Below are 24,751 nucleotides of genomic sequence, written 5' to 3' on the forward strand. Positions count from 1 at the left end.
ACCCAGAATCACCCAGCCGTGCTTAAAGAGTCTCTAATGGATCTGGGTGGTTCCATGCCGGAGACCTGGAGCTCCGTTTATTCTCAGTCCCTTCGTACTTCAGAATCATGTCGTCATAGAAGCTCTACATATAATTTAAAAGAATATTCTCGATTAGCAAACCTCTACAATTATTATCATTACACACCAATCCTGTGTTTAAACATTGGAGTAAACGTGGCTATTCAAACACATTTTTTTTTTTCTCGTAGGACAACTTGAAAATGATTGTACCCTCTTACACACACATGTAAAAAAGCAGGCTTCTGGATTCACAGTCAAGGGTTTGCCCGTGTAATCAGTGCTCAATCTAAATATCCATGGAGCTGTAAATTTAGCTAGAAACTAAGATCATGGTTTGGATTAAGGAAATGAATCTCTTATATTTTACTCCCCCCAGGAGTTCAGTCTAAAGAGCAAGTTACTAGTTGCTTCAATTTTGTTTTTGCTACAAATCCTTTAGAAGAGGACCCGAGATGCAGAGGAAGGCAGTTGTAATAATGGTAAATTGGACTAAATTAAAATGATCCTAAGTCAAAGCACAACTAGGCCTCTTTGCCACCAACTTTTGACATTCTAATTAAGGTAAATGGTTATGCAAATCAAGTCAATCACTCTTTTCCCCCCATCAGCCTAGTGCCCGTGATTGTTCAAGTGAGGACAGTTGGTGGCATAATTAAAGCTCTCCTAAAAATTAAATGAGAATTGGAAGGTAGTCTCCAGAGATGCCCTAATTTGTGGGCAGCCCAGCACAGCTGTCCTTTTGTCCTGCTGCCACCAGGACGCCTCGAGCTTCCCCATCAAGTAAAATAGAATGTGACACTTGAGGTGTTCTCAAGCTTCTGTCCTCAAGAGTGGAGAGGAAGACAGGAAGGAGTCTACCACGTCAGGTTGCCTCCTTCAGAGAATGTTCTGCTGAGGAAATGGGTCTGAACCCAAGGGTGAACCCAAGCAGGGAGTGTAGAACGCCTGCCTTTGTGGGATACATAGGAAACAAAATTGGTCACGAATTGATAATAATAATGGTTGAAACTGCATGATGAGCACTTGACTTGTGGAGAGAGGTATGTTTTAAAATTTCCTTGACAATAAAAATATAAGCCCTGCTTGATGGCGAATGCAGGCAATCCTAGTGAATCCCAGTGACTCGGGAGCCTGAGGCAAAGAATCAAAAGTTCCAGGACAGACTCAGTAACTGAGGAGACTTTTGTCTTCTCAGTGGTAAGCATCAGTGGTAAGCATCCTGGGTTCAATCCCAGTACCAATTAATTAATGTATTGCACTATCCAAAATAGGATTTATCATGGGGAGAGAGTTCTTTTTTCTTTGGGGGATACTGGGAATTGAGTCCAAGGGAGCTTTACCACTGAGCTACATCCCCAGATACTCCCTCTCCCCTCTTTGAGACAGGGTCTCACTAAGTCGCTTAGGGCCTTGCTAAATTGCTGAGGCTTGTCTTGAACTTGCAGTCCTCCTGCCTCAGCCTCCCAGGTTCCTGGGATTACAAGCGTGTGACTGTACCCTCAGGGAGAAAGTTCTTTTTAAAAAAAAAACCTTCATTTTATTTATTTATTTTTATGTGGTGCCAAGAATCAAACCCAGAGCCTCACATGTGCTAGGCAAGCACTCTACCATTGAGCTACAACCCCAGCCCCAGAGAGAAAGTCCTTAATAGCAAAAGTCAACTTTAGGTTATCTTCTTAATGGAAACAAGTTATAGAGAAGCTAAATTTTTCAAAATGTATTTTTAGTTGTAGATAGACACAATACCTTTATTTTACTTATTTTTTTTAAGCTGTAGATGGACGCAACACCTTTATTTCACTTATTTAAATCTCTGTGGTGCTGAGGATCGAACCCAGTGCTTCACACATGCTAGGTGAGCACTCTACCACTGGGCCACAACCCCAGCCCGAGAAGCTAAGTTTTAAAAATGGAAGTGCTGGTTCACTCCTGTAGTTGAATCTACTCAGGGAACTAAGGAAGGAGGATTACTTGAGCCCAGAAGTTTGAGGCCAGCCTGGGTAGCACAGTAAGACTCCATTTCAAAAATAGATACATGGGCTATACTATTCTATTATTTCTCCTTTATCACTTCTCATCACATTGACATCACACTCCCAGAGCCAACCCTGGCTCTTCCCACTTTAGTATTCCTTCCTAGCTTGGAAGAATAAAAACTGAGTGACTAGGAAAGAAATGGGACCAAGTGAGAGAGAGGCCAAGAGCCTCATGTAGGGGGAGAAGAATGAGATCCCAATAGTCCCTCCAGAGGACAACTGAGATGTGAATGTGAATTACTTCCATGTCATAAAAAAGCAATACAATCCCTTTTGACTCAAAAAAATAAATAAATAAATAACTAAAGCTCCTAAATTTAATAGAACAAAGTGCCAGATAGTCAAGGAGCCAGTTCTCTCACGATGAACAAACTCTCTTGGCAGCCATGAGTAAAGATGGAATGGCAGAAGCAGTTGGTAGTTTTAGGCAGAAGTTTTTAAATATGGGGAGCCCTTCAACTATAGGAATCATAGCACAGGAGAGCCACAAGCCTTGAAGATCACTTGTCTTCCATGGTACAGAATGATGCTTTTTAATTTATGTTTTAGGAGCATCCATGCCAGGAGTGACAGTAATTAATGAGCTGGTGTAAAGCTGCCCCAGCTAGGCTATGCCCAGTGTTTCCTAGCTTTTGTTAGGAAAGCTTGAGAGAATCAGTGTGCGCTAATTAATTGGTCTTCAGGTAGTAACTAAATCAAAGGTATCTTGGGTACCCTGGGAAGCCAGTCTCCTCTTTCCTGAGAATCAATCAGCTCAAGATTGATGAAGGGCTACGAAGGTCAGGCTTAGAAACACGAAGCCATCTGCCAACTCTCTAGGGTTGGTACCTGCAGTAGAGCAATTTTAGAAGAACAGGTGTTGGCTTTTAACTTACCTCTTCTTTTCTTTTATGCTGAAATCATGATTTTAGCTGGAAAGAACGTCCAGTTGCTTGATGAAATTCACAAACTGTCTATTGTAACTTAAAATAACCTGACCCAAAGGTATTGCAATAACCTCAACTGGCTATTACACAAAGTCATAGGCCATGCATCCGACAGTGGCCACTCTGGCCTCCCCAGGAGCATTTGGCAGCATCAATGACTACAAGGCATTGTCCCAGCAGGGTTAAGCCAAGGAGACTAATAAGCCCTCTGAATGATGCAGGACTAGGGAATGCAGCCAAGTAGGTCCATCTACTTTCAGAGCATGCTTGAGAGCTCACCAAGTTCTTGAAAGCTGACACGTGTTTCTGATTCTTTAAAAGTTTCTTTTGGTTCATTCAGCTAAGAACATTTTCAAAAGTCTCTTTGATGATGATCTGTAAGCACATCCATATGTTTGGTGACAATATTTCATTGACAGGATTGCATTTGTTTCACTGAAATTTAAAAAAAAATTACATGAGGTTTTTTTTTTTTTTCTTCTAAATGAAGTCATTCTTTGTTCCTGCTAACCTTTATACCCAAATTTTCTAAGACTATGGGAATTACCCAAAACCCTCTGTGGCACACTATATTTTCCCAAACTAGCTGCAGTCAAACATATTCCATCCCATTTGTTCTTCTTACAATGGGAGATTGACACTCTTCTCTCTAAACGTGTCCTGCCCTTGAGCCTAGATAGGCCTTTGTAAATGTCTTCACCACCAGAAGGCAACAGGAGCCCAGAGGCTGAGGCAAGAGGATCATAAGTTTGAGGCCAACTTGGACAACCAAGCGAGACCCTGTCTCAAAAAGTGAAAAGGGATTGGGATATGGTAGAGTGTTAGAGTGGATGTCCTCAGTGGCAGAGTGCCCCTGGGCTCAACCCTAGTACTGTAAAGTAAAAAAAGAAAGAAAGGAAGAAAGACAGAAAGAAGAGAAAGCAACATAATACAGCTGTGTAATTTACTTCATAAAAGGAGACAGAGCTTCCACCTGCTTTCTCAGGCCTTGTGCCTTAGGGGTCAAGCCATCAGGGAGGGAGTACAGCCATCCTAAACCCACCATGCTGGAAACATTAGGCAGAGAGACCGTACTGAGATAAAGATGGTCAAGGAGTTCCAACTGTTTTAGCTCCAGCTGTTTGAGTGTTCCCTACATAGGCTCCAAAGATGTGTCAGAACAAGCCTCATAACTGAGTTCCTCAAGTTCCTCCATTCCTAAATGGAATATAGACAAGTCTTCCTTGCTGTCCTGTGCAAATTTCTGACCCACAGAATCTGTGAGCATAACAAAGGACTTTTACGCCTCTAAATTTGAGGGGAACACAGGATAATAACCAGAACTGGGAGTTCAGGAAGTATTCCTTTAAGTGCTAAAAGGCCACATCAGATTTCTAGTCACACAGCCTGGTTTTAAATTCAGACCCAACCATCTTTCTAACTGAGTAACCTTAAGCAGTCAGTTTCTTCTTAGGGCATTGCTTGCCTCATCTGTAAAACAGGGATAATAATAATGGCTGACTAAACATATATTATATTTTTAAAAATATTTTTTTAATTGTAGATGGACACAATATCTTTATTTTTTTATTTTATGTGGTGCTGAGGAGCAAACTTAGTGCCTCACGCATGCGGGACAAGTGCTCTACCATTGAGCTACAACCCCAGCCCCACATATATCACATTTTAAAAATCAAGATGCAGAACCATGTGATTAGTTAAGTTACTATATATATATATATATAGTATATATACACACATACACACACATCACAAAGACGTGTATATGCACAACCATATGCACAACTTGTACTTGCATAAATACGTCTGGAAGAATACAAATTGATAATAGTGATTGTCACTGAGGAAGGGAAAGGTAGAAAAGGGATCAGTGGTGGAAGAGAGACTTAGTTTTCACTTTTGCATACTTTGTGTTACTTTATGATTTTTCTTTATGGTACTGGGGATTGAACCCAGGGGCACTCAACCACTAAGCCACATACCCAGCCCTTTTTGTATTTTATTTAGAGAAAGGGTCTTGCTGAGTTGGTTAGTGCCTCACTAAGTTGCTGAAGCTGGCTTTGAACATGCAATTCTCCTGCCTCAGCCTCCTGAACTGCTGGGATGTGTTATTTGACTCTTTACCAAGAGTCAACTTGTACTAACTATTTTAAAATAATTATAAAATTAAACAAATTCTGGGAAATTATATGGCAGAATATATACAATGAAGATTAAAATGTTTAATAAAAATAACAATGAAAACAGTACATTGTTGGTATAGAAAAAAACAAGTGGTAAATACAATACAATAGAGGGGTCAGAAACAGTCAATCACATCTGGAAGGTGGGCATTTGAGGGAGGTAGCACTTCAGATCATGGGAAAGCATGGACTCTAAAAACATTGACCAACTTGAAATCTCATGCTTATCATCACACAATTATCGTATATTCATACAATATTGATTTGATACAATAATCTGTTGGACAAATATTAAGCAAATATATTCCTGGAGCCATTATTCTGAGCAGTTTCATCAACTGCCAGAATCCTATGTGTTGTCTCATGGAGCTGCCACTGCAGGGACCAAGTTGTCCAGCCCCCTCCACAGTACTGCATCTCCATTCAGGACCAAACTCCCAGAATGTTTCTGTTTTGAGTGAGCCTGAGTAGCAGGCCCACCCTCCGATTTGCAGAGAGAAGTAACATCTGGTTGCTTTGGCTTCCATGGGGAAAGTTGTGTACTCTCTTCCCAGCTCAAGGTGCCAGGATGATGGTGTTTGAATGCTGAATAACCCCAAACAATCAATGTTCATCACAACAAAAAAGCCATGAAGTTAAAAAAAAAAAAAAAAAAAAGGCATGTAGTGCTTTTAATCTATCCTGAGCTAAAATTTCCCTGTGATTTAGCTATCCTTGAATTTACCTGAGGCCCCTTAACTAAATGGTCTCATTCCTTCCTAGGCTCCAACAGCACAAGGCTTAAATCCTCTTATTCTGATTCAACACACAAGGGTACTCCTGATCCCTAGGAGTTCACAATTTCCCACTTACCTGATGTTCTCTACATTGTACAAAATTCTAGTGTATAATTTTAACTCTCTTCTATAACCCATCCCATAGATCAATGGTCTCTGTTAAAACAGTCTGCATGAATGTAAAACAGAACAATACTTCTATAACAGAATTTCACTGAGAACTACATATATTTTGATAAAGGGATCAATTCCTACTGGAAAATATTACAATATTAGTGCACAGTGATTAATTAATATTGCCAAGTAAACTCCCTAATAGTGCATAAAATAAAGTTTATTTTGGCTGCCTTAAAAGTGAATGTTTCTTATTCTTGCAGGTCTCAGCAGCCCAACTTGTTCTGCATATGGTTGCATGTTTAATTAGTGATCCTTCTGTAAGTGTCTGCAATTAGCACTGTGATGATTAATAAAATAACTACTTTAAAGCTCCATTTAGCTAGCAGAACTGCACAATCAGGTATAATTAATTCATCATTAATAAATCATGGCTGATTAACTAATCTGTTTATTACCAACACATTACTGAACAGTTCCCACCTGAGCACAGCTAATTTTTCTATGCTGAACAGAACTGGAAGCTAATAAAAAATTAAAAAAAGAAAAGCTCCTCTAAAAGTGCACTAAGCAGCAAGTATATTGGTATAGTCAGGGAGATTTTGAGGCAATGCACATTTAAAAGTCATTGAGCTGCCTAGGCAATTGTCACTTGGGAGTGAAGGAAGTGGTGGTGAAATCTGGAAGCCAGAAAACCCAGTGGTTCTCAAATTAAAGCATACAACAGAATCACTTTGATGGCTTTTTAAAACCCCAAATGCTGGGCCCTATCCAGTTGGTCTGGGATGGGGCCTGTGAATTTGCATTTCTAAAAGCTCTTAAGTGGTGCTGATGCTGATGATGAAGGACCACACCTGGAGAACCACAGTTCTACCCTTTCTCTTATACCATGACTGACTCACAATTGCTAATTCTATATAGACGAATGGATAAATAGATAGATAAATAGCTGTTGTTGTAATACTGGGGAATAAAACTCAGGGCCACTTTACCACTGAGCTACACTCCCAGCCCTTTTTATTAATTTATATATTTTTATTTACTTTTTGGTACCAGGAATTGAACCCACAGGCGCTTAACCTCTGAGTTCAATCCCAGCCCTTTTTATTTTTTATTTAGATACAGGGTCTCACTAAGTTGCATAAAGCCTTGCTAAGTTGTTGAAGCTGTCTTTGAACTTGAGATCCTCCTGTCTCAACCTCTTGAACCGCTTGGATTATAGGCATGTGCCACCATGCCTGGTCCCCTTTTTTAAATTTTTGAGACAGGTGTCACAGATTTGCAGAGGCTGGCTTCCAACTTGCTATCCTCTTGCCTCCGCCCCGAGCCACTGGGATTATAGGCATGAACCACTGTGCCTGATTTCTTCTATAGATTTTAATAGTTTTTTAAAAATCAATAACTTTTAGTATCATTTATCTGTCCTTATATTTATAGATTGTCTAGCCAGTTGGATTGTTAATTTAAGAATTACTGATTTTTAATTTTTCTCTTTTTCCCCACAAAACTTAAAATTACTTTATAGATGTGGGAGATCTAGACAAAACCCACACATATCCTGAGCATTCACTTCTGAATCTATTCTGCCCTGGTCTTTCTAAACCCTCTCCTACAATACTCCCCTGACTATGCCACAGCACTTGGTATCTGTGCCATATGCAGGCCCTAATCACAGACCAGCAAAAGTGCTCATTATCTTTTCACAAAAGGATTAGCCTGGTCTCCCTGGTTAGAAGGAGTCCCTTGAGAGTTTGTAAACTCCCTCTCTAATCTCCTTTGCAGTCTGTCCCCCAGCTCTCTACCCTGCTAGCTTCCAGCAGGGTGCCTTATAACAGGAGACAGCAAATCTTACATTGCTTTTTATGACCATATAAAATTGCTTAACAGCACATTAGACCCAAGGGCTGTGAACTCAGATCTCAGCTGAGCACCTAACTTGCAGGATTCAGGGAATGATAGCAAGTGGAATCCCCATAAAGAGGAAAACAGTCCACCCTTTGAAAATTGAACCACAAAACAAAGTAAGTCAAAGAAGAGAAAATCAGGTTAACCTAAAGCAATGGTTCTCAACAGGGCGATGGATTTTGCCCTCACCCAATAAAGGGGGATCATTTGGCAATGTCCAGCAACATTAAAGAAACCTGATGGCTTGACTATAATCTGATCTAAGTGGAAAGACAGGGCTGATCAGCATGAGGCCCTGGGAAAGCTTGCTCAGGGATATAAGCTTTGACAGGACCCAGGCAGGTTGGATCTGAGAAAGGCTGGGCCGCAAAAAAGGAGCTCTGCTGTGAGTCGGGATACGCTGCAGACTCACATCTCACACGGGTGCAGACTAAAGTCAGCATATCTCACAAAAATCCTGTTTTTTTAAAAAAATGTATAAAGCAAGCAGGGAAGTAAGAACATTAACAAGACATTCAATAATATTAAGTAATTGTTTATCATTTTTTGATGTTATATTAGTTTTCAATTGCTGTATATCAGTATTACCACAAAAGTAGTAACTGAAAACAATACATATTTACTAGTCTACAGTTTCTGTGGGCTGGGAATCTAGGCATGACTGGATCTTCTGGAAGCTGAAATTAAGGTGCTGTCTAGGGCTGGGGTCTCAGTCCTATGAATGCTTAACTGGAGAAATATCAGCTTCCAAATGAACTCAGGTTATCTGCAGAATTCAGTTCCTCGTACTTGCAAGAATGAGGGCCTGACTAGAGGTTGCTCTTGCCTTCTAGAGGCCACCCTCATTTCCTTCTGGGTTCCCCAATGTGGTACATTGCTTCCTCGAGGTTTGCAAAGGAGGAAAAAGCCTCCTCCTGCAAGACTGTAGTTCCATCTTTTGTAACACCATCATGTAATGGGCATATATAAACAGACACATGCCATTGTCCTTGTTGTACTTTTTAGTTAGAAGAAAGTCACACTCACGTGGAGGTGACTGCACGAGGGCATGAACACTAGGGAGCAGGAATCATAGGGCCACGTTAAGAATCTGTCTACTGGGGCTGGGGTTGTGGTTCAGTGGTAGAGTGCTCGCCTAGCATGCATGAAGCACTGGGTTTGATCCTCAGCACCACATAAATGTAAAATAAAGATATTGTGTCCATTAAAAAATAAATATATATATATATATATATATATATATATATATATATATATATATATATATTTTTAAAAAAGAATCTGTCTACTGCTGGGCACCATGGCATAAGCCTGTAATCTTAGTGACTCAGGAGAACAAGGCAGAATTGCAAATTCAAAGCCAGCCTCAGCAATTTAGAGAGGCCCTAAGTAACTTAGCAAGACCTTGGGTCAAATAAAAATTAAAAAGGGCTGGGGATGTGGCTCAGGGGTTGAGCATCCCTGGGTTCAATCACTTAATACCATGAAAAAAAAAAAAAAAAGAATCTGTCTACCACAGATATGATTGTTTTGAAGGTTAATGTTTTCTTTTTCAGAGTAATTTTATTTATTTATTTTTTGGTGTTAGGGATCAAAACCAGGGCTCTATGTGTGTTAAGTGTGTTACACCACTAAGCTACATTCCAAGCAATGGTTCTCAACAGGGCGATGAATTTTGCCCTCACCCAAGAAAGGGGGATCATTTGGCAATGTCTAGCAACATTAAAGAAATCTGATGGCTTGACTATAATCTGATCTAAGTCCCATTGTACTTTTATTTTAAAGATAAATAGTGACATATTTGCTAATATAAGTATATAATGGGGGACTGGGGCTGTAGCTCAGTGATAGAGCACCTGCCTCACACTTGTGAGGTACTGGGTTGGATCCTCAGCACCACATAATAATAAATAAAGATATTTTTTAAAAGGGTATATAATGGGGGCTGGGGTTGTGGCTCAGTGGTAGAGCACTTGCCTAGCACGTGTGAGGCACTGAGTTGGATTCTCAGCACCACATATAAATAAATGAATGAAATAAAAGTCTATCAAAATCTAAAAATAGGGCTCAGGTTGTGGCTCAGTGGTCGAGCGCTTGCTTAGCACATGCGAGGTGCTGGGTTCAACCCTCAGCACCACATAAAAATAAAAATAAAGATATTGTATCCAACTACAACACCAAAAAATTTTTTTAAAAATTAAAAATATATATTTTTTAGAAAAAGAGTACATATTGCTTCAAAATAATCTAGGAAAGAGGGGAAGTGGGTGGAGGTATAGATAATTGGTCATACATTAAAAAACCTTTGATCCAGACTGGGAGTATAGTTTAGTGATAGACCATGATTGTGTTAGCATGTTCAAAGCCCCGAGTTCAATCCCCAACACCAAAAAGTTGAGGGAAAAAAAACAAAAACTGTTATACCTGGGTGAAAGTTTCATGGGGACTCATTAGAGTATATTCTAATTTTAAATGTTTGAAATTTTCTTAATAAAATTAATATGTGCTAGCTTAATTATTTATAGCTGTAATTCCAATTTACTCTCAAGTTTGAGGCAAAAGGTTTATAAATTTGAGGCCAGCCTAGACAACTTACCAAGCTCTTGTCTCGAAAGAAAAAATAAAAAGGGATGGGGATATATATATAGTTCAGTACATCAACATTGGGTCCAATCCCCAGTACCACAAAAAGAAAAAAAAAATTAAATAATATAAAGGTCTGGCAATATAGCTCAGAGGTAGCTTGCCCCTGGGTTCAATGTCCAGTATTACATACATACATACATACATACATATTCAAAATCTCATTTTCTATGGATCAGGAATCAAGAGCAGCTTGAGTCTACAAGTTCAAAGCCAGACTGGACAACATAATGAGACCTCAATCTCAAAAGAAAATCAAAGAGAAAAAAACAATGAATTGATAAAGACAGCATGTTACCTCACAATTCAGTGAATTAAAACAGCAAACATAGCCAAGAATGCCTGTAATCAAGCTACTCAGGAGGCTGAGGCAGGAGGATCACAAGTTCAAGAGTGTCATCTAGCCTCTGCAATTTAATGAGAACTGTCACAAAATTTAAAACAATAGTAAGAAGGTCTGGGGATATAGCTCAGTGGTGAGTGCTTCCGTAGAATGTGCAAATCCCTGGGTTCAATCTCTAGTATCAGAAAAAAAAAAAAAAATTGTTAACCTAGTTTCTGTGGATCAGGAATCTAGAGCAGCTTATCTGAGTGCCTCTGGCTCAGGGCATCTCACAAAGCTATGGTCAAGGCATCAACAGGGCTGCCGTCATTTGAGGATCTGCTTCCCAGCTCAATTCATGTGGCTGTTGGTTACAGGCCTCAGTTTCTTGCTACATGGACCTCTTTCCAAGCTGTGTATGGTGAGATAGCTGGCTTCCCATGGGAAAAGTGATCCAAGAGAGTCAGAGGGGCAGAATCCAACCAGAACAGAAGGTTCTGTGTTTTACAACCTGCTCTCAGAAGCAGGTTCTGTGTTTTACAACCTGCTCTGCCATCAGCCTCAGAAACCAACCCTGGTACAGTGAGGGAGGGGAGTGCAAAAAGGTCTGAAAAGCAGAAGATGGGGACCACTAGGAGCCACCTTGGAGACAGGCTATCATTGTGTATAAGACAAAAACTGAGTGTTGCCAAAAGTGTCCTTGAAAATCCCACTTAAAAATCTATAAAGTATGGTAGGCCGATACAAAATTCATAAAGCCCAGCATTGCCAGTTTTTTCTACAGAGCTGGAACACATTGTTTTGTTGAGTTCTAGATGAAGTTGTTGGTTTGAATTGAGTTCTAGATGAAGTTGTTGGTTTGAGTTAGGAACAGTGGTTGTTCTAAAAAGAAATATACCTAAAAACTAAGATCACATTTGACCCCAACCTGAGCGCATGTGATCCAGTTCAAGTAAATGACATGAGATGTGATGAGATTTTAATGTACTGGTAAAGTATATTATCACGTCTCAATGACATTTGCCATGTGAAGTTCATTTAGCTGACTCTCCTTGTTTTGACTCCACGGAGCTTTCCAATTACAATGCAACTTTCCAGACAGATAAATGTGAAGAAATTGCTGTAATCTAATGTACTCCATGGTGCTGTGATTTAAATGTCCCCTTTGAAACTCATGTTGAAATTTGATTGCAATTGTGGCAGTATGAAGATGCAGGACTTTATGCTGGATATAGCTTGAGTGGTAGAGTACTTACTTACCTACAATGTTCAAGACCCTGGGTTCAATCCCCAATACCACCACCACCAAAACAAAACAAACAAACTCACTATGTCATAGGGGCACTGCCCTCAGGAACAGATTAAGGTTATTCTTCAGAGAGTATGTGAGTTATTTCTACCCCCTCTTATGCTCCCTGACCATGTAATGACTTCTGTCATTTTATGATGCAGCAAGAAGACCCTCACTGCTGGGCATGGTATCACACACCTATAATCTCAGAAATTCAGGTGGCTGAGGCAGGAGGATCATATGTTTGAGGCCATCCTCAGCAACTGAGATATTGTCTCGATATAAAAAATAAAAAAGACTGGGGATATAGCTTAGTGGTAGAGCACCCTGCGTTCAATCCCCAGTATTGAAAATAAATAAACTAATTAATTAATTAGGATAAAAAGGAAAAAGACCCTCCCCAGATGGTAGCACCTTGATATTAAACTTCCCATTCTCTAGAACCATAAGTCAAAAAAATTTCTATTCTTTCTAAACTACCCAGTCTGTGGTATTCTGTTATAGCATCAGAAAATGGGCTATTATACATGACTACATTTCTTATTTGTAAAATAACAAATTGGTATTTTGACTTTACCTATCATTCTCTATGCACTAAGTTAATGTGTGTCTGCATCTGAGAGATGGCTTAATTCCTGGTGTATTTGCATAATAGGGCTCCTGAGACCCTACCCCTAAGACTCTGAACTTCGATGAATCTACCCAAGTAATGCCACCCTAGGGGGAATTAAGCCATCTAAGTGGCCTGAAAACCTTCCTGGGTGTGGCAGCTCTGTGTTATACATAGAACATACCCATGTGCTCTTCGACATTTCTCCACTCCTTTGCTATTAGATGGGCCTATGTGACCGGTCCTAGTCAACAGTTTGTGTACATAACTGACACCTATCACTTCTGATCCAAAGCACAGTGAGGTTCTATACCACCTCTCCTCCTGATGCAACAAACAGGAGACCAGATGGCAGAATGAAAAAGTCTGACCGGGTCCCTGCATGATATAAGGAGCAGAACCCCTCCTGACCTATAGTAGATAAGTGAGAGGAAATAAATGTTTGCTATTTTAGCTGCTGTGATTTTTTCCATATTTTATTGGTGACTTATAATTATACATAATTATGGAATTCATTGTTTCTAGCCACTATGATTTTGTATATATTTCAGACTTTGGCACAGCCTAACCTACTTCAATACAGCAGAGGATGCCAACTTTGCTGGCAGCATTTTTTTCAACCAATCGCTAGGATATATTTCTAAGGCTCTCCCTCCATGTTCCCTTATGTTCCTTCTTGGGAAGATCAGGTAGATTAAAGTAGAAATAAGTGGAAGAGGCAGGAAAAAACTTGGCTGGAACTAGTGTTTAAAAGCACTCTCAAACCTTCTGCTCATATTAGCAGAAAACTCATTGCACACATATGCTAATCCTAGAGGCTCTGTATTCTAAAGACGTCTTTTCCTTTCCCTTTTTTTGCAGTTCAGATTATTGACCCAAGGGGGTGCCCTACCACTGACCTATGTCCCCAGCCTTTTAGTTTTTGGTTTTTTTTTCTTTTTAAATTGGTGGTTCTTCTTCTTCCCCCCTCCCCCCTTCCCCCTCTTCTTCCTCCTCCTCCTCCTCTTCCTCCTCCTCTTCTTCTTCTTCTTCTGTATATGTGTTGGGGGAGGAGGTCTTCTTATTTATACATGATAATAGAATCCATTTAATAAAATTATACAAGTGTGGAATATATATTATTCTAATTAGGATCCCACGATGGTGGGATTCACTTAGGTATTTATTATTTTGAGACAGGGGCTTGCTAAATTGTGGAGGCTGCCCTGAAACATGAGACCTTCTTGCCTCAGTCACTTAAGCAGCTGGGATTACAAGCGTGTGCCACCACACCTGGCTTCATTTCCACTTGTCTGTTCTTTCAGGTATGCCCATCCTGCCCTGCCCCTGCTTCCCAGGCTGCTGCTACATTATATGCATACAGTCACAGTCAACCTTCAGAGGCTCAGTAAATACAGTAAGCATGATCTGTTGTGCTGACTATTCTGACTCAATTGAACATTGCTAAATGGATAATTTTTTTTTAAAAATCACTTCCAAAAATGGATACATGGTTTGAAATATATGCAGATTCAGAGTCTTGTGCTACCAATAGCAACTTTGCAAAAAACAAGTCAGAGGGGATGGGATGTGGCTCAGTGGTAGAGAAGCTGCCTGGCATGTATTAGATCCTGGGTTCCATCTCCAGCAACCCCCCGCCCCCACCAAAAAAAAAAAAAATTCAGAGTTCTCTCAGTAACTGTTTCCCAAAAATATCTATTAAAACATTAGCATATATAAATTAAAATAAAAAATATAGAAAAAAAATAAGAAAAAAAATAGCATACATTTGAGAGAGCAAGTTCAGGCTCTTTCAACTATGGATTTATATAAAATTCTATATATTTCAGTCTCAGATTGGAAAAACTTCATACTTCATGAAAACCTTGCAGTGATTCTTGCTCTTGGTATCATGATCCATGGCTATGTCATGATAAGTTGTGAGGCATGTGAGAGGCCAGGGGTCACTCATTAAGCTGAGACATGAAAGCTGGTAAATTATTTATTTTATTGTCAATCAAAAGAGACATAAGATTACTGCAACAATAAATTCACTCTTTAATGCAATTAAGGTGAAAAACTAGGGACATTTCAGGGACATAACTAATCAGCCTGTGTTTCTTGAAATGGCTAAGAATTTACATCAATGCTAAACACTCGAAACAATTCAAAACAGTTCCCACCCTAAAATCAACTCTAAGTGTTCAATATTATAGATTTAACTGAATATGAAGTTATGTTAAAACATTTTATTAAAGAAGAATCCCTTTTAAGTTATCACTCTAAGGCCACATATCAAAAAAGCTTAGCCAAGCACCGTGGCACACGCCTGTAATCCCAGCCATTTGGGAGGCTGTAGCAGGAAAATCACAAGTTTGAAGCCTGCCTTGGCAACTTAGTGAGATTCTGCCTCAAAGTCAAAAATCATAAAGGGTTGGGGATGTAGGTTAGTGGTAGGACCCAAATGAGTTCAATCCCTACCAGAAAAAAAAAAAAGAAAAATTAAAAGATTACATTACTTTTAGTGTGTAATTTTACAATGATAGGAAGTAGCTGAATATACATTTTTTTGTTTTAATTTTTGGTTATGTCGGACACATGAGCTATTTTTCACTTGTTATCTTCGCAACCCACGCTTGTCCACATAAATTCATATTCTTCATATTCACAGCATAACATTGCAAACATTTTATGGCCTACTGTACTTTTTATTAGTATTCTACCATGAAATAGTTTTCTAACTCCACATAGTTATTGAGCCTTTAAAATGGCTACAAAAGATACTCACACCTAAGTTTAAATGGTTTAATTTCACTTCTACTAAATGTATTTCTCATTCTTTGATGTGTAGTTATAATCAAAATAAGTGACATTATTTTTTGCTACTCATTATTTACATTTCAAATACACTCAGTTCAAACTCCATAAGTTAATTAGTCTGGAAGCATTACTAAATCTCCATCAACATGTCTTATCTTCCTAACATGAGGATTAATTAAGTGGACTACCATGCTAATTTGCTAAAGGCAGCCGTTCTATTTCCTTACATGGAAACAATGGTTTGTTGTTATAGATAGCAGCATCATAGCACAACCATCTCTAGGCTGTCAGCGTGCCCTCCAGGACAAGGGCAGCACTACCCTTAATGTCAATTCTTCCTTCAGGTCGTAGTGAAATGAACAGTTCTCCTCCTCGAGGGGAACACTGAAATGCTAAAAAAATAAAATAAAATGAGTCACAAATCAAGAACATTTTCACACACTCTGTATTAACAGAAGATAACGAAAGACCTCTTATTATAAACCCTGGAGTCGAAGACTTGGTGGCACATGCATGTAATCCCAGGGACTCAGGAGGCTGAGGCAGGAGGCTCATAAGTTTGAAGCCAGCCTCAGCAATTTAGCAAGGCCCTAAACAACTCAGTGAGAGCCTGTCTCTAAATAAAATATAAAGAAGGCTGGGAATGTGATGCAATGGTTAAGTGCCCTGGATTCAATCCCTGGTACCAAAAAAAATATATAAAAAATAAAAATTTATACATAAAATAATAAACCCCAGCGTCCTCCCAAGTCAATTTAAAATATAAATTTCTTCATCTAGTGGTTGGGGTTGTGGCTCAGTGGTAGAGCGATTGCCTAGCACATGTGAGGCACTGGGTTCAGTCTTCAGCACCATATAAAAATAAATAAATAGAATAAAGTATCGTGTCCATCTACAACTAAAGAATTTTTTAAAAATCCTTCATTTATTCATGGTATTGTCCACCTCCCCTCCCTTCTCTTGAAGATTGAGAGGGACATAAACATAATTTGATCTACGAAACATACAACCATGCCTCTTCCCTTCCTGGGCCTTTTCCTGCACCACTTCCTCTAATGCCCCAGCTGCACTCAACACTTAGCTTTCTCTAGGTGTAAGCAAGGATGTGTGAAAAGCAAGAGGCATGGACCAGCAGTCTAAGAAGATGAAGAGGGGTGGTCTTGGCCCTCCTAAGAAGGTCCCATCTTCTCAGTTCTAAAGAGGACAGAGGGAGTTCATTCAGTCATAACATATTCAAGCAACCTCATGTGCCATGGCAGACAAAAGAGCATGGCCTTAGCCTTCCAGGGGCTCAGTGCTTAGGAGAGTAATTAGACTCACCAAGGAAAGAGTAGAGCTATCCTGCTCTCCACTAGGATCACAAAGGCCTCCCACTAAGTCAGACCTGCATCCTTTGGGGTTAGAGTCCTGCTTTGATGATCAGAACGTGCAGCCTCTATTGGCTGTGGCCCTGAGCAATGTATCATCACCAGGGGATTTGGTTCAAGAGCAATTTCAATCAATCCTGTGACTAACAATAAGATGTAAGTTAATCTTAGTCATCATCCAGTCTCAATCTATCACATTATGAATAACTTCTCTGAGCCAAAGTTATATACAGCAATTTAATTCTTTTCAACAAACACTTATTGGGCATTTATTATATCAGGAATGTTTGTGTTTTGGGGGAAGCAGAGGTGGAGGATTTTTGGGGTGGTGGATATTTAAGAATATTTAGGGATATTTCACATGGGAGAGCCTTAACATTTTACTACATTTTCAAGGGTATAGTGCATATGTGAAGGAACACTAGCTTAAAGTTAGACAAAAGAGATGTCTTACCACGCATTTCTTGCTTCCCCAGCACCTGGGACCAGTAGCTGCCAAGAACAGTGTGTGCAGACCCTGAACAGAAATGAAATATTATAAGACAATCCCAAAGGAAACAGGAGTGACTTTGCAGTAAATTTATAAGCATTTACAATTAATTTTAACTTGAGTAAACCTTAGGTCATCTAATCTTTTTATTGACCAGGCAGCAGCAGAATGTGGAATTAAGAATGGCGATAGAAAGAAAAACACAGAATTTATGAATAAGCTCCTCCAAATCATGTATCAAATCTGCCTTACTGTTTCTGAAGAATGATTAGACTGCAGGTTTTATTATTTATTTATTTATTTATTTTTGGTACCAGAGATTGAACCCAAAGACACTTAACCACTGAGTCACATTCCTTAGCCCTGTTTACTTTTTAAAATTTTGAGACAGGGCCTTGCTAAGTTGTTTAGGGCTTTGCTAAGTTGCTGACACCAGTCTTGAATTTGCAATCCTCCTGTCCTAGCTTCCTGAGTCACTGGGGTTACAGGTATGTGCCATCATTCCTGGCTGCTGGTTTTAATTCTTATCTATCAGTTCACTGTCAGCTCTTGGTAGGAAAACCAGGCCTTCACATAAATATTTCTAAATTTTTTCCAGAATAAAGTATTCTTTATTTTCTTCCTCTTAGAGTACATACACAAGGAAAGTGGGGAGTTCTGACCAAAAGCCAATTTTTTCTCAAGGAAATATTCTTGCGCTTTGGAGGTCAAAAGAAATTTTCTTTAGAGTCAAATATTTTTTTCAAAAGATCAGAGATTAGATATAAAAATGAAGAAACAAAATGTGAAGTCATAACTAACAGAAAAGTCTTTGGGGGAGAAAAAGGAAAAAGAAGAAAATGTTCCCTGCTTCAGTAAAACTTACTGTTAGGGAATATAAGTAGGGAGACAAACTGTCCTGGTTTGCCCAAGACTAACCTGGCTTTGGCATTGGAAGTTCCACATTCCAAAAAACCCTTCAGTTCCCAAGAAAACCTCAAAACGTGGTGATCATGGTCTAAAAACCTTCACATTCTAGAAAAAAAACATTATGAGGGAAGGGTGGAGACATGTGTTCTTTGTGCCAATTAAAATCTTTGGGAAGCAGCTACGCATGTGAAAATCTTCTCAGAAATTCTCTTCCATGGGGAGAGGTTACACTGGACTATTTCGATGTTGTTGGGCATTTTCCTGAGTCTTCAAAAGTGCTTGTTTGATGAGCTTTGAATTTCACATGTTTTGTTCCTCAGAGAGTAACCAAGTCAAGGTCCTGAACCAGCCTGGTCTCTATCATCTGACTAGAATGGAAGCCTCAAAGTCTCTACCCAGCCTCCTCCAGCCCCATCCCACCCAAAAACCTGCTTCATCAAGCATCCCCACCCTTGCTGCCCAGCCCACTGTTCTTAAAGAGGATGAAAATGGGACACAACCTGGCTGTGGTGGCATATACCTGTAATCCCAGCAACTCAGGAGGCTGAGATAGGAGGATTGCAAATTTGAGGCCAGCCTGGGCAACTTATCAAGGCCCTCAGCAACTTAATGAGACCTTGTCTCAAAATTTAAAAAAGAAATAAAAAGGGCTGGTAAGTAGTTCAGTGGTAAAGTGACCCTGGGTTCAATCTCCAGTAGAAAGAAAGAGGTATGACATTCCTGCCCATCTTGGATTTCATCCCTCTGCATCAGGCTGGTGGAATATCTGGAGGTATTGGCTCAGGGGATAGAGTTTCTAGTTATGAAAACAGTTAGGGGCTGGGACTGTGGCTCAGTGGTAGAGCGCTTGCCTAACATGGGCAGGACTCGGGTTCGATCCTCAGCCCACATAAAAATAAAGGCATTGTGTTGTGTCCTTCTACACCTAAAAAATAAATATTAAAAAAAAAAGAAAGAAACAGTTAGTAGTTGTTACATACTGACCATGTGACAGGCACTGTACTAAGACTGAAAATGCATCATGTTTACATAATCCTGGGAAGTATTATTCTAGGATTTTATATTTTATAGAGGAGGAAACTGAGATTTTTAAAATATTATCTGCCCAAGGTCAAGAACAGGAAGCTAGCCATGCAAAGCCAGGCTATCTGACACCACAGTTTGACCCTGTAATATCTCCTTTATAGTGTGTTTGTTGCCTGAGACTTCAGTGAGAGGATGGAGGGGCAAGGAGAAAGAGAGAAACAAAAGCAGCTCAGGGGGCTGGGGCTGGGGCTCAGCGGTAGTGCACTTTGCCTGGCATGTATGAGGCACTGGGTTCAATTCTCGACATCAAATATACATAAATAATGATCTATCAACAACTTAAAAAAATTAAAAAAAAAAAGAAGCTCAGAACCAAAGAAACATGAAAAGTGACATGAAGGACACTTAAATAGTTACATGTTTCCTCCTGTTTCATGTTTAACCCTCCCCTGGACTTTAGGAAAAAGTACCTGTTACAGGATCTTCAGCCACACCAACCCATGGTGCAAAATATCTGGAGTAAAAATCAAATGCTTGGGTCTGCCCGCCAGCCTCTCCTTTTAGGGTAAGAATGAGTCCTCGAACCTTCCCTGTGTTTTCAACTTTCAGCAGGTTCTCCTTGTTCACTTTCAGAGACTCCAGAAATGACCTTGTTCATAAAAGAATGGATTAGGGAAAACCCATTTCACAGACCTCCCCACTACACAGAATGTGTAACAGGCCTGGGGCAGCTTGCCCAGACAGCTCAGCAGGAGAGGATGGAAGGGCCAGTGGTAGTACCTTCCTAGAAAGAACCTGGTTGCAAGAGTCGTGGTTTGACAGGACACAGCACAGACAGACCAAGCCAGCAGGTGCTCAGCCCTCCTCATAGTGCTGACACAGCTAACAATCACATTTACCTCTCATAAGAATCACTGAGCCGGACAAGGAGTTTCCGGGTATCTGGAGAATAGCGGATATCCTGGACCAGTGTGTTGCCTATGGCCATCTGTGGACATGGACCAAAAACTCCTCAGGAGCACATCTGCAGTCAAGTTCTTGATCACCTCAATGGGGAACGACCTCTCATTGAGCATCTGTTGTGAGTAGGCAACCCTATGTTCTTCAGTCTCCAAGTGCATTAGCTCACTTGGGGGCTTAAAGTATTGTTCAAAGATGTCCAGTTTCCTAGCTACCCAAAGGGCCTCTCAGGAGCCACTTAGCTCACTCTCTGCCAGCCTCAAAGTAGGCATGGCCCATGAGTGGTTACCACATGCCTGAAGGCACAAACTCCTTTCAATGGGTATCTTCCCCAAAGAGAAGGAGACTCAGAGAGCCCAGGATTTCTCTCTCACATGCACACCCATCCTGATCCAGATCTGAGTGACCCTGGAGTTAAAGCTCTGAACCCAACTCTTAACAGATAGGGGCTTCATTCTCATCTCTTGGAATTGTTCTTGTGAGTGGCACATAAAATAACATATGTAGAATACCTGCAGCAACAACTAGAACATTCCACATGTCAGAACTCAAGTGGAGACTAGGGAACTTGTCTTGTGCTGCTTGTGCTCAGAAGGCATACCACTTACACTTAGGTGGTATGGTACAGATCAGTAACACAACATTTTCTCAAGATACCTGAGTTCACTCTACCTAAGACTACACTTAACCTTGCTCAAACCCAAGAACATTATTTGTTTGTTTGGAAAATGGCTTGGTGCTGAGGGAGGCTATGAGGGGACAATTTCCTCTCCAAAAGTCATCCTTTGGGACCACCCCAGCCTCCAGGTGAAGCAGATGATTACATAACTGTCTATGGCCATCCTTAGGTGGCTTTGGTTTCTCTAGGACTGAGGTGTTCAAGCTCCCACTGCCTTGGGTGGTACTTGGGCTTTATACCTCAGTGGCACAAAGAAGTGGAAACCCTATGGGCTGACCAATGCCCCTTCCCAAAGAAATGGGAACTCTGACAGCCAGATCCCATCTGCTCTCTACCCTCAGTCTAACTGCCCTTCTCTGCCTGGATTCACACATTGATTTGAAAGTTTATTTCTCAGCTGGGAATCTGAATACCAATTTCTAGGAAGGAACACAAAATAACACACTCATAATAAATGGACCTTTATTATCCCATTTTACAAATGCTGACTCTGAGGCTTAGAGAGACCAGGTGAAGTTTTTTCTTTCATGAACAAGGGCGACCATGATGAATATTTTCCAGGTTCTCACCAATGTGAATAAAGCAATTAATTTATAAATTTGGCTTATCTATCTCCTGAAACTCAAGCCATGGGTGAAGCTGGGTATAAAATCAGAATCCATGATACTCAATTATACTCTTTGAAAACTTAGATGAAACAAAACACTGAAGATATTATAAATGCTCTAGTTGAAAATTCACTGAGAAACACTCCAATGGAACCCACAACAGACCATTTAACAGAATAATTTCCTTCCCAGCACACTAAGCACCTGGGCATCTGAGGCTGCTCTGGTCCCAGAACTACTGTAGGATAATTGTAGTGTCTACCTCACAGGATAATATTCAGAATTATATGAAACAATGCAAGTGAAACACTTAGTCGTGGTATTGCACAGAGGAGACTCTCAAAAACACTATTATTATTATATTGTTGTTGTTGTTATTACTATTATCATTCAACACATGCTCATGGAAGATCCATGAGGGGACCAGGCTGTGTCTTGTCTTCTCTGGAAGCACCCACACTTTCCTGGTCTCCACCAAAGCACACCCTCCCTCCTCAGTCTCTCTTCCACAAATACTGGAGACACAACTGTCAGGCAGCTTCCATTGTTGTTTGTATGGATTTCTTGGAATGGCCATTTCTGTCAGAAATCCCAACTCTCATATCTGAACTTCTGTGGCCATGCCTCAGGTCCATTTCTATCCTTCTAGCTAGAAATGGATAGAAATTCCACATCCCCTTTTTGTCTAAAGGTTTGTGTTCTCCCAGACATTTAACATCTCCTGAAGATGTTCTACACTCTTTCTTGCACCTCCTTCAGGTCTTTCTCTCAGTCTGCCCCACAAGTCTTTCTCTCACCCTGGAAGCTAATGCTGATTTTTCTTTTTCTTCAGTGCTGGGGATGAAGCCCAGGGCCTTGCACATGCCACGCAAGTGCTCTAAATCTTCTACCACTGAGCTCCAGCCCCAGCCCTAACACAGACAAAAGTAAAATAGATAAATAAGTAGTCAGCTTTCTCACAAAACAGATAGAATATTAAAATTTAAACCTGAAATTACCAAGCACTATTCAGCTAAGATTCCATTAGAACATTTATACTGGTAGAGGACTATCTTTCAGGATCAAATCATATCAAATCTTTGTGTTCAAACGATAATAAATTAATGAATCACATAGGCTCAGATTTGATTCTTTTCACCAACCTTTATCAGGTCCTCTACTTCATGGAAGTCCTAAAAGTGGAAAAAAGAAACATAAAATCATTGTAAAATAGGCAAGCTCTTGGTTATACACATTTTGTGTCATAATTAAAAAGAGCTGACCTGTGGGTAGGTCGGATAAAGAGGAAAATCCAGGATGATACCATCCTCTGCTCTTCTGGCCTTTAGTTCCCCACTCAGAGTGACAAAAGTTAGCGTGTTATTTGTGTTTTCTGGCCAAAAATAAAAATAAAAAAGAATCAAGAAACAAGAAAATAAACTATGTTATACGTTTGTATATCTATTTCAATCACCTTAGTGTTGTCTTAAGATTTTCTAAATTGCTGAGGCTGGCTTTAAACTTGCAATCCTCCTGCCTCAGCCTCTAAGCCACTGGGATTACAGCATGAGCCACCATGCCTGGCATGTCTTAAGATTTTCTGGCAATGCTGTCCTTTCCTGTGATGGAGGCTCAGGTCTGAGTCGCTGGGGTCTAAAGTGGAGAAAACCCTCACTGGTTTCTAACTTGAGAACAAGGAATACAACTATTGGAATGTGTCATCATACTGCAAGGCTTTGTAATTTGACTCCTATCTGCTTACTAATTATGCTCTTGAGCGAATTATTTGACTTCCTTAAGCCTCAGTTTTCTCAGCTATAAAATGGGGTTAGAGTTAGGGGTGTGGCTCAGTTGCAGAGCACCTGCCTATGTGCACTAAGCCTTGGGTTTGATCCCCAGCATGGAGGGAAAAATGGGGTAATAAGTAAGTGTACCTGATAGGGCTGCTATAATGTTTTTTTTTTTTTTTCTTTTGGTATCGGGATTGACTCAGGAGTACTTTACCACTAAGCCATATCCCCAGCCCTTTTTATTTTTTGAGACAGTGGGTCACTAAGTTGCTGAGGCTGGTCTTGAACTTGTGATCCTCTTGCATCAGCTTCTGAGTCACTGGGATAATGTTTTCTAATGCAGATTTTAAAATATCCATCAATGATAACTATAGAATCATAAACTTGATTAGTTTAAGATGTTCTCTCTTTTTTTGCCTTGAAATAACAGATTCATTCTCTTACTGTTCTGAAGGCAGAAGTCTAAAATCAAAGTGTCGGTAGAACCATGTGACCTCCAAAGGCTACAGGGAAGAATCCTTTGCTTTTTCCATTGTCTGATAAATCCAGTTGTTCCTTAACTTGTTTTTTTTTTTTTGTTTGTTTTGTTTTGTTTTTTGAGTGTGTGTGGGGGGGAAGATGTTGTTGTTGTTGTTTTCTTTTTAGTTACACATAACAGTAGAATCCATTTTGACACAATTATACATACCTGGATTATACCTTATTCTAATTCAGACCTCAGTACCTTTCCTTCCCCTGATCCCTGCTCCCCTCCCTCTATTATCTTTTTACCATTTATCCATAGTTATTATTATTTTTCTAAGTTAATTTCTTGTGGATGTACACAGTGGTGAGATTCACTGGTCATGTATTCATATATGAAATAGGAAATTTATGTCCAATTCATTCTACTGTCGTTCCTGTTCCCCTTCCATTCCCTTCATTCCCTTTTGTCTAATCCAATGAACTTCTATTCTCTGCTCCCCATTATTGTGGATTATATTTAAGATATTCTAAGGGGATGACAAAACAGGTAATTGTGAACAATAGTCTTATGTGCAAACAAATCAAGTTCACCCTAAGTAAACCAAGCTATACATAAAAAATTGACTTAAAGAATGTACCACAGGGGCTGGGGAGTATGGTTCAGTAGTAGAATGCTTGCCTAGCATGTGTGAGACACTGGGTTCAATTCTCAGCACTGCATATAAATAAATGAATAAAATAAAGGTCCATCAACAACTAAAATATATATAAAAATATTTTTTAAAGAATAATATACCACAATTCAAAGTC

General features: G+C 39.9%; 1 protein-coding gene across 13 annotated transcripts in view; it reads right to left on the reverse strand.

Annotated features, from left to right (window-relative positions):
• Window positions 1–14,844: 14,844 nt before the first annotated feature.
• The window catches only part of Pbld (phenazine biosynthesis like protein domain containing), a 63,243-nt gene continuing 53,336 nt past the window's right edge, over window positions 14,845–24,751 (reverse strand). For all 13 annotated transcript variants that reach the window (XM_076834947.1, XM_076834948.1, XM_076834945.1 and 10 more), the window contains 6 exons: window positions 22,970–23,079; window positions 22,850–22,879; window positions 20,360–20,448; window positions 19,931–20,109; window positions 17,490–17,552; window positions 14,845–16,060 (listed from right to left, as the gene is read on the reverse strand). In XM_076834947.1, the coding sequence (XP_076691062.1) occupies window positions 15,948–16,060; window positions 17,490–17,552; window positions 19,931–20,109; window positions 20,360–20,448; window positions 22,850–22,879; window positions 22,970–23,079 (584 nt within the window). In that variant the 3' untranslated portion in view covers window positions 14,845–15,947. The remainder of the gene's footprint in view (window positions 16,061–17,489; window positions 17,553–19,930; window positions 20,110–20,359; window positions 20,449–22,849; window positions 22,880–22,969; window positions 23,080–24,751) is intronic.

Source organism: Callospermophilus lateralis, chromosome 15 (assembly GCF_048772815.1).
Source record: "Callospermophilus lateralis isolate mCalLat2 chromosome 15, mCalLat2.hap1, whole genome shotgun sequence".
Taxonomy (NCBI): domain Eukaryota; kingdom Metazoa; phylum Chordata; class Mammalia; order Rodentia; family Sciuridae; genus Callospermophilus; species Callospermophilus lateralis.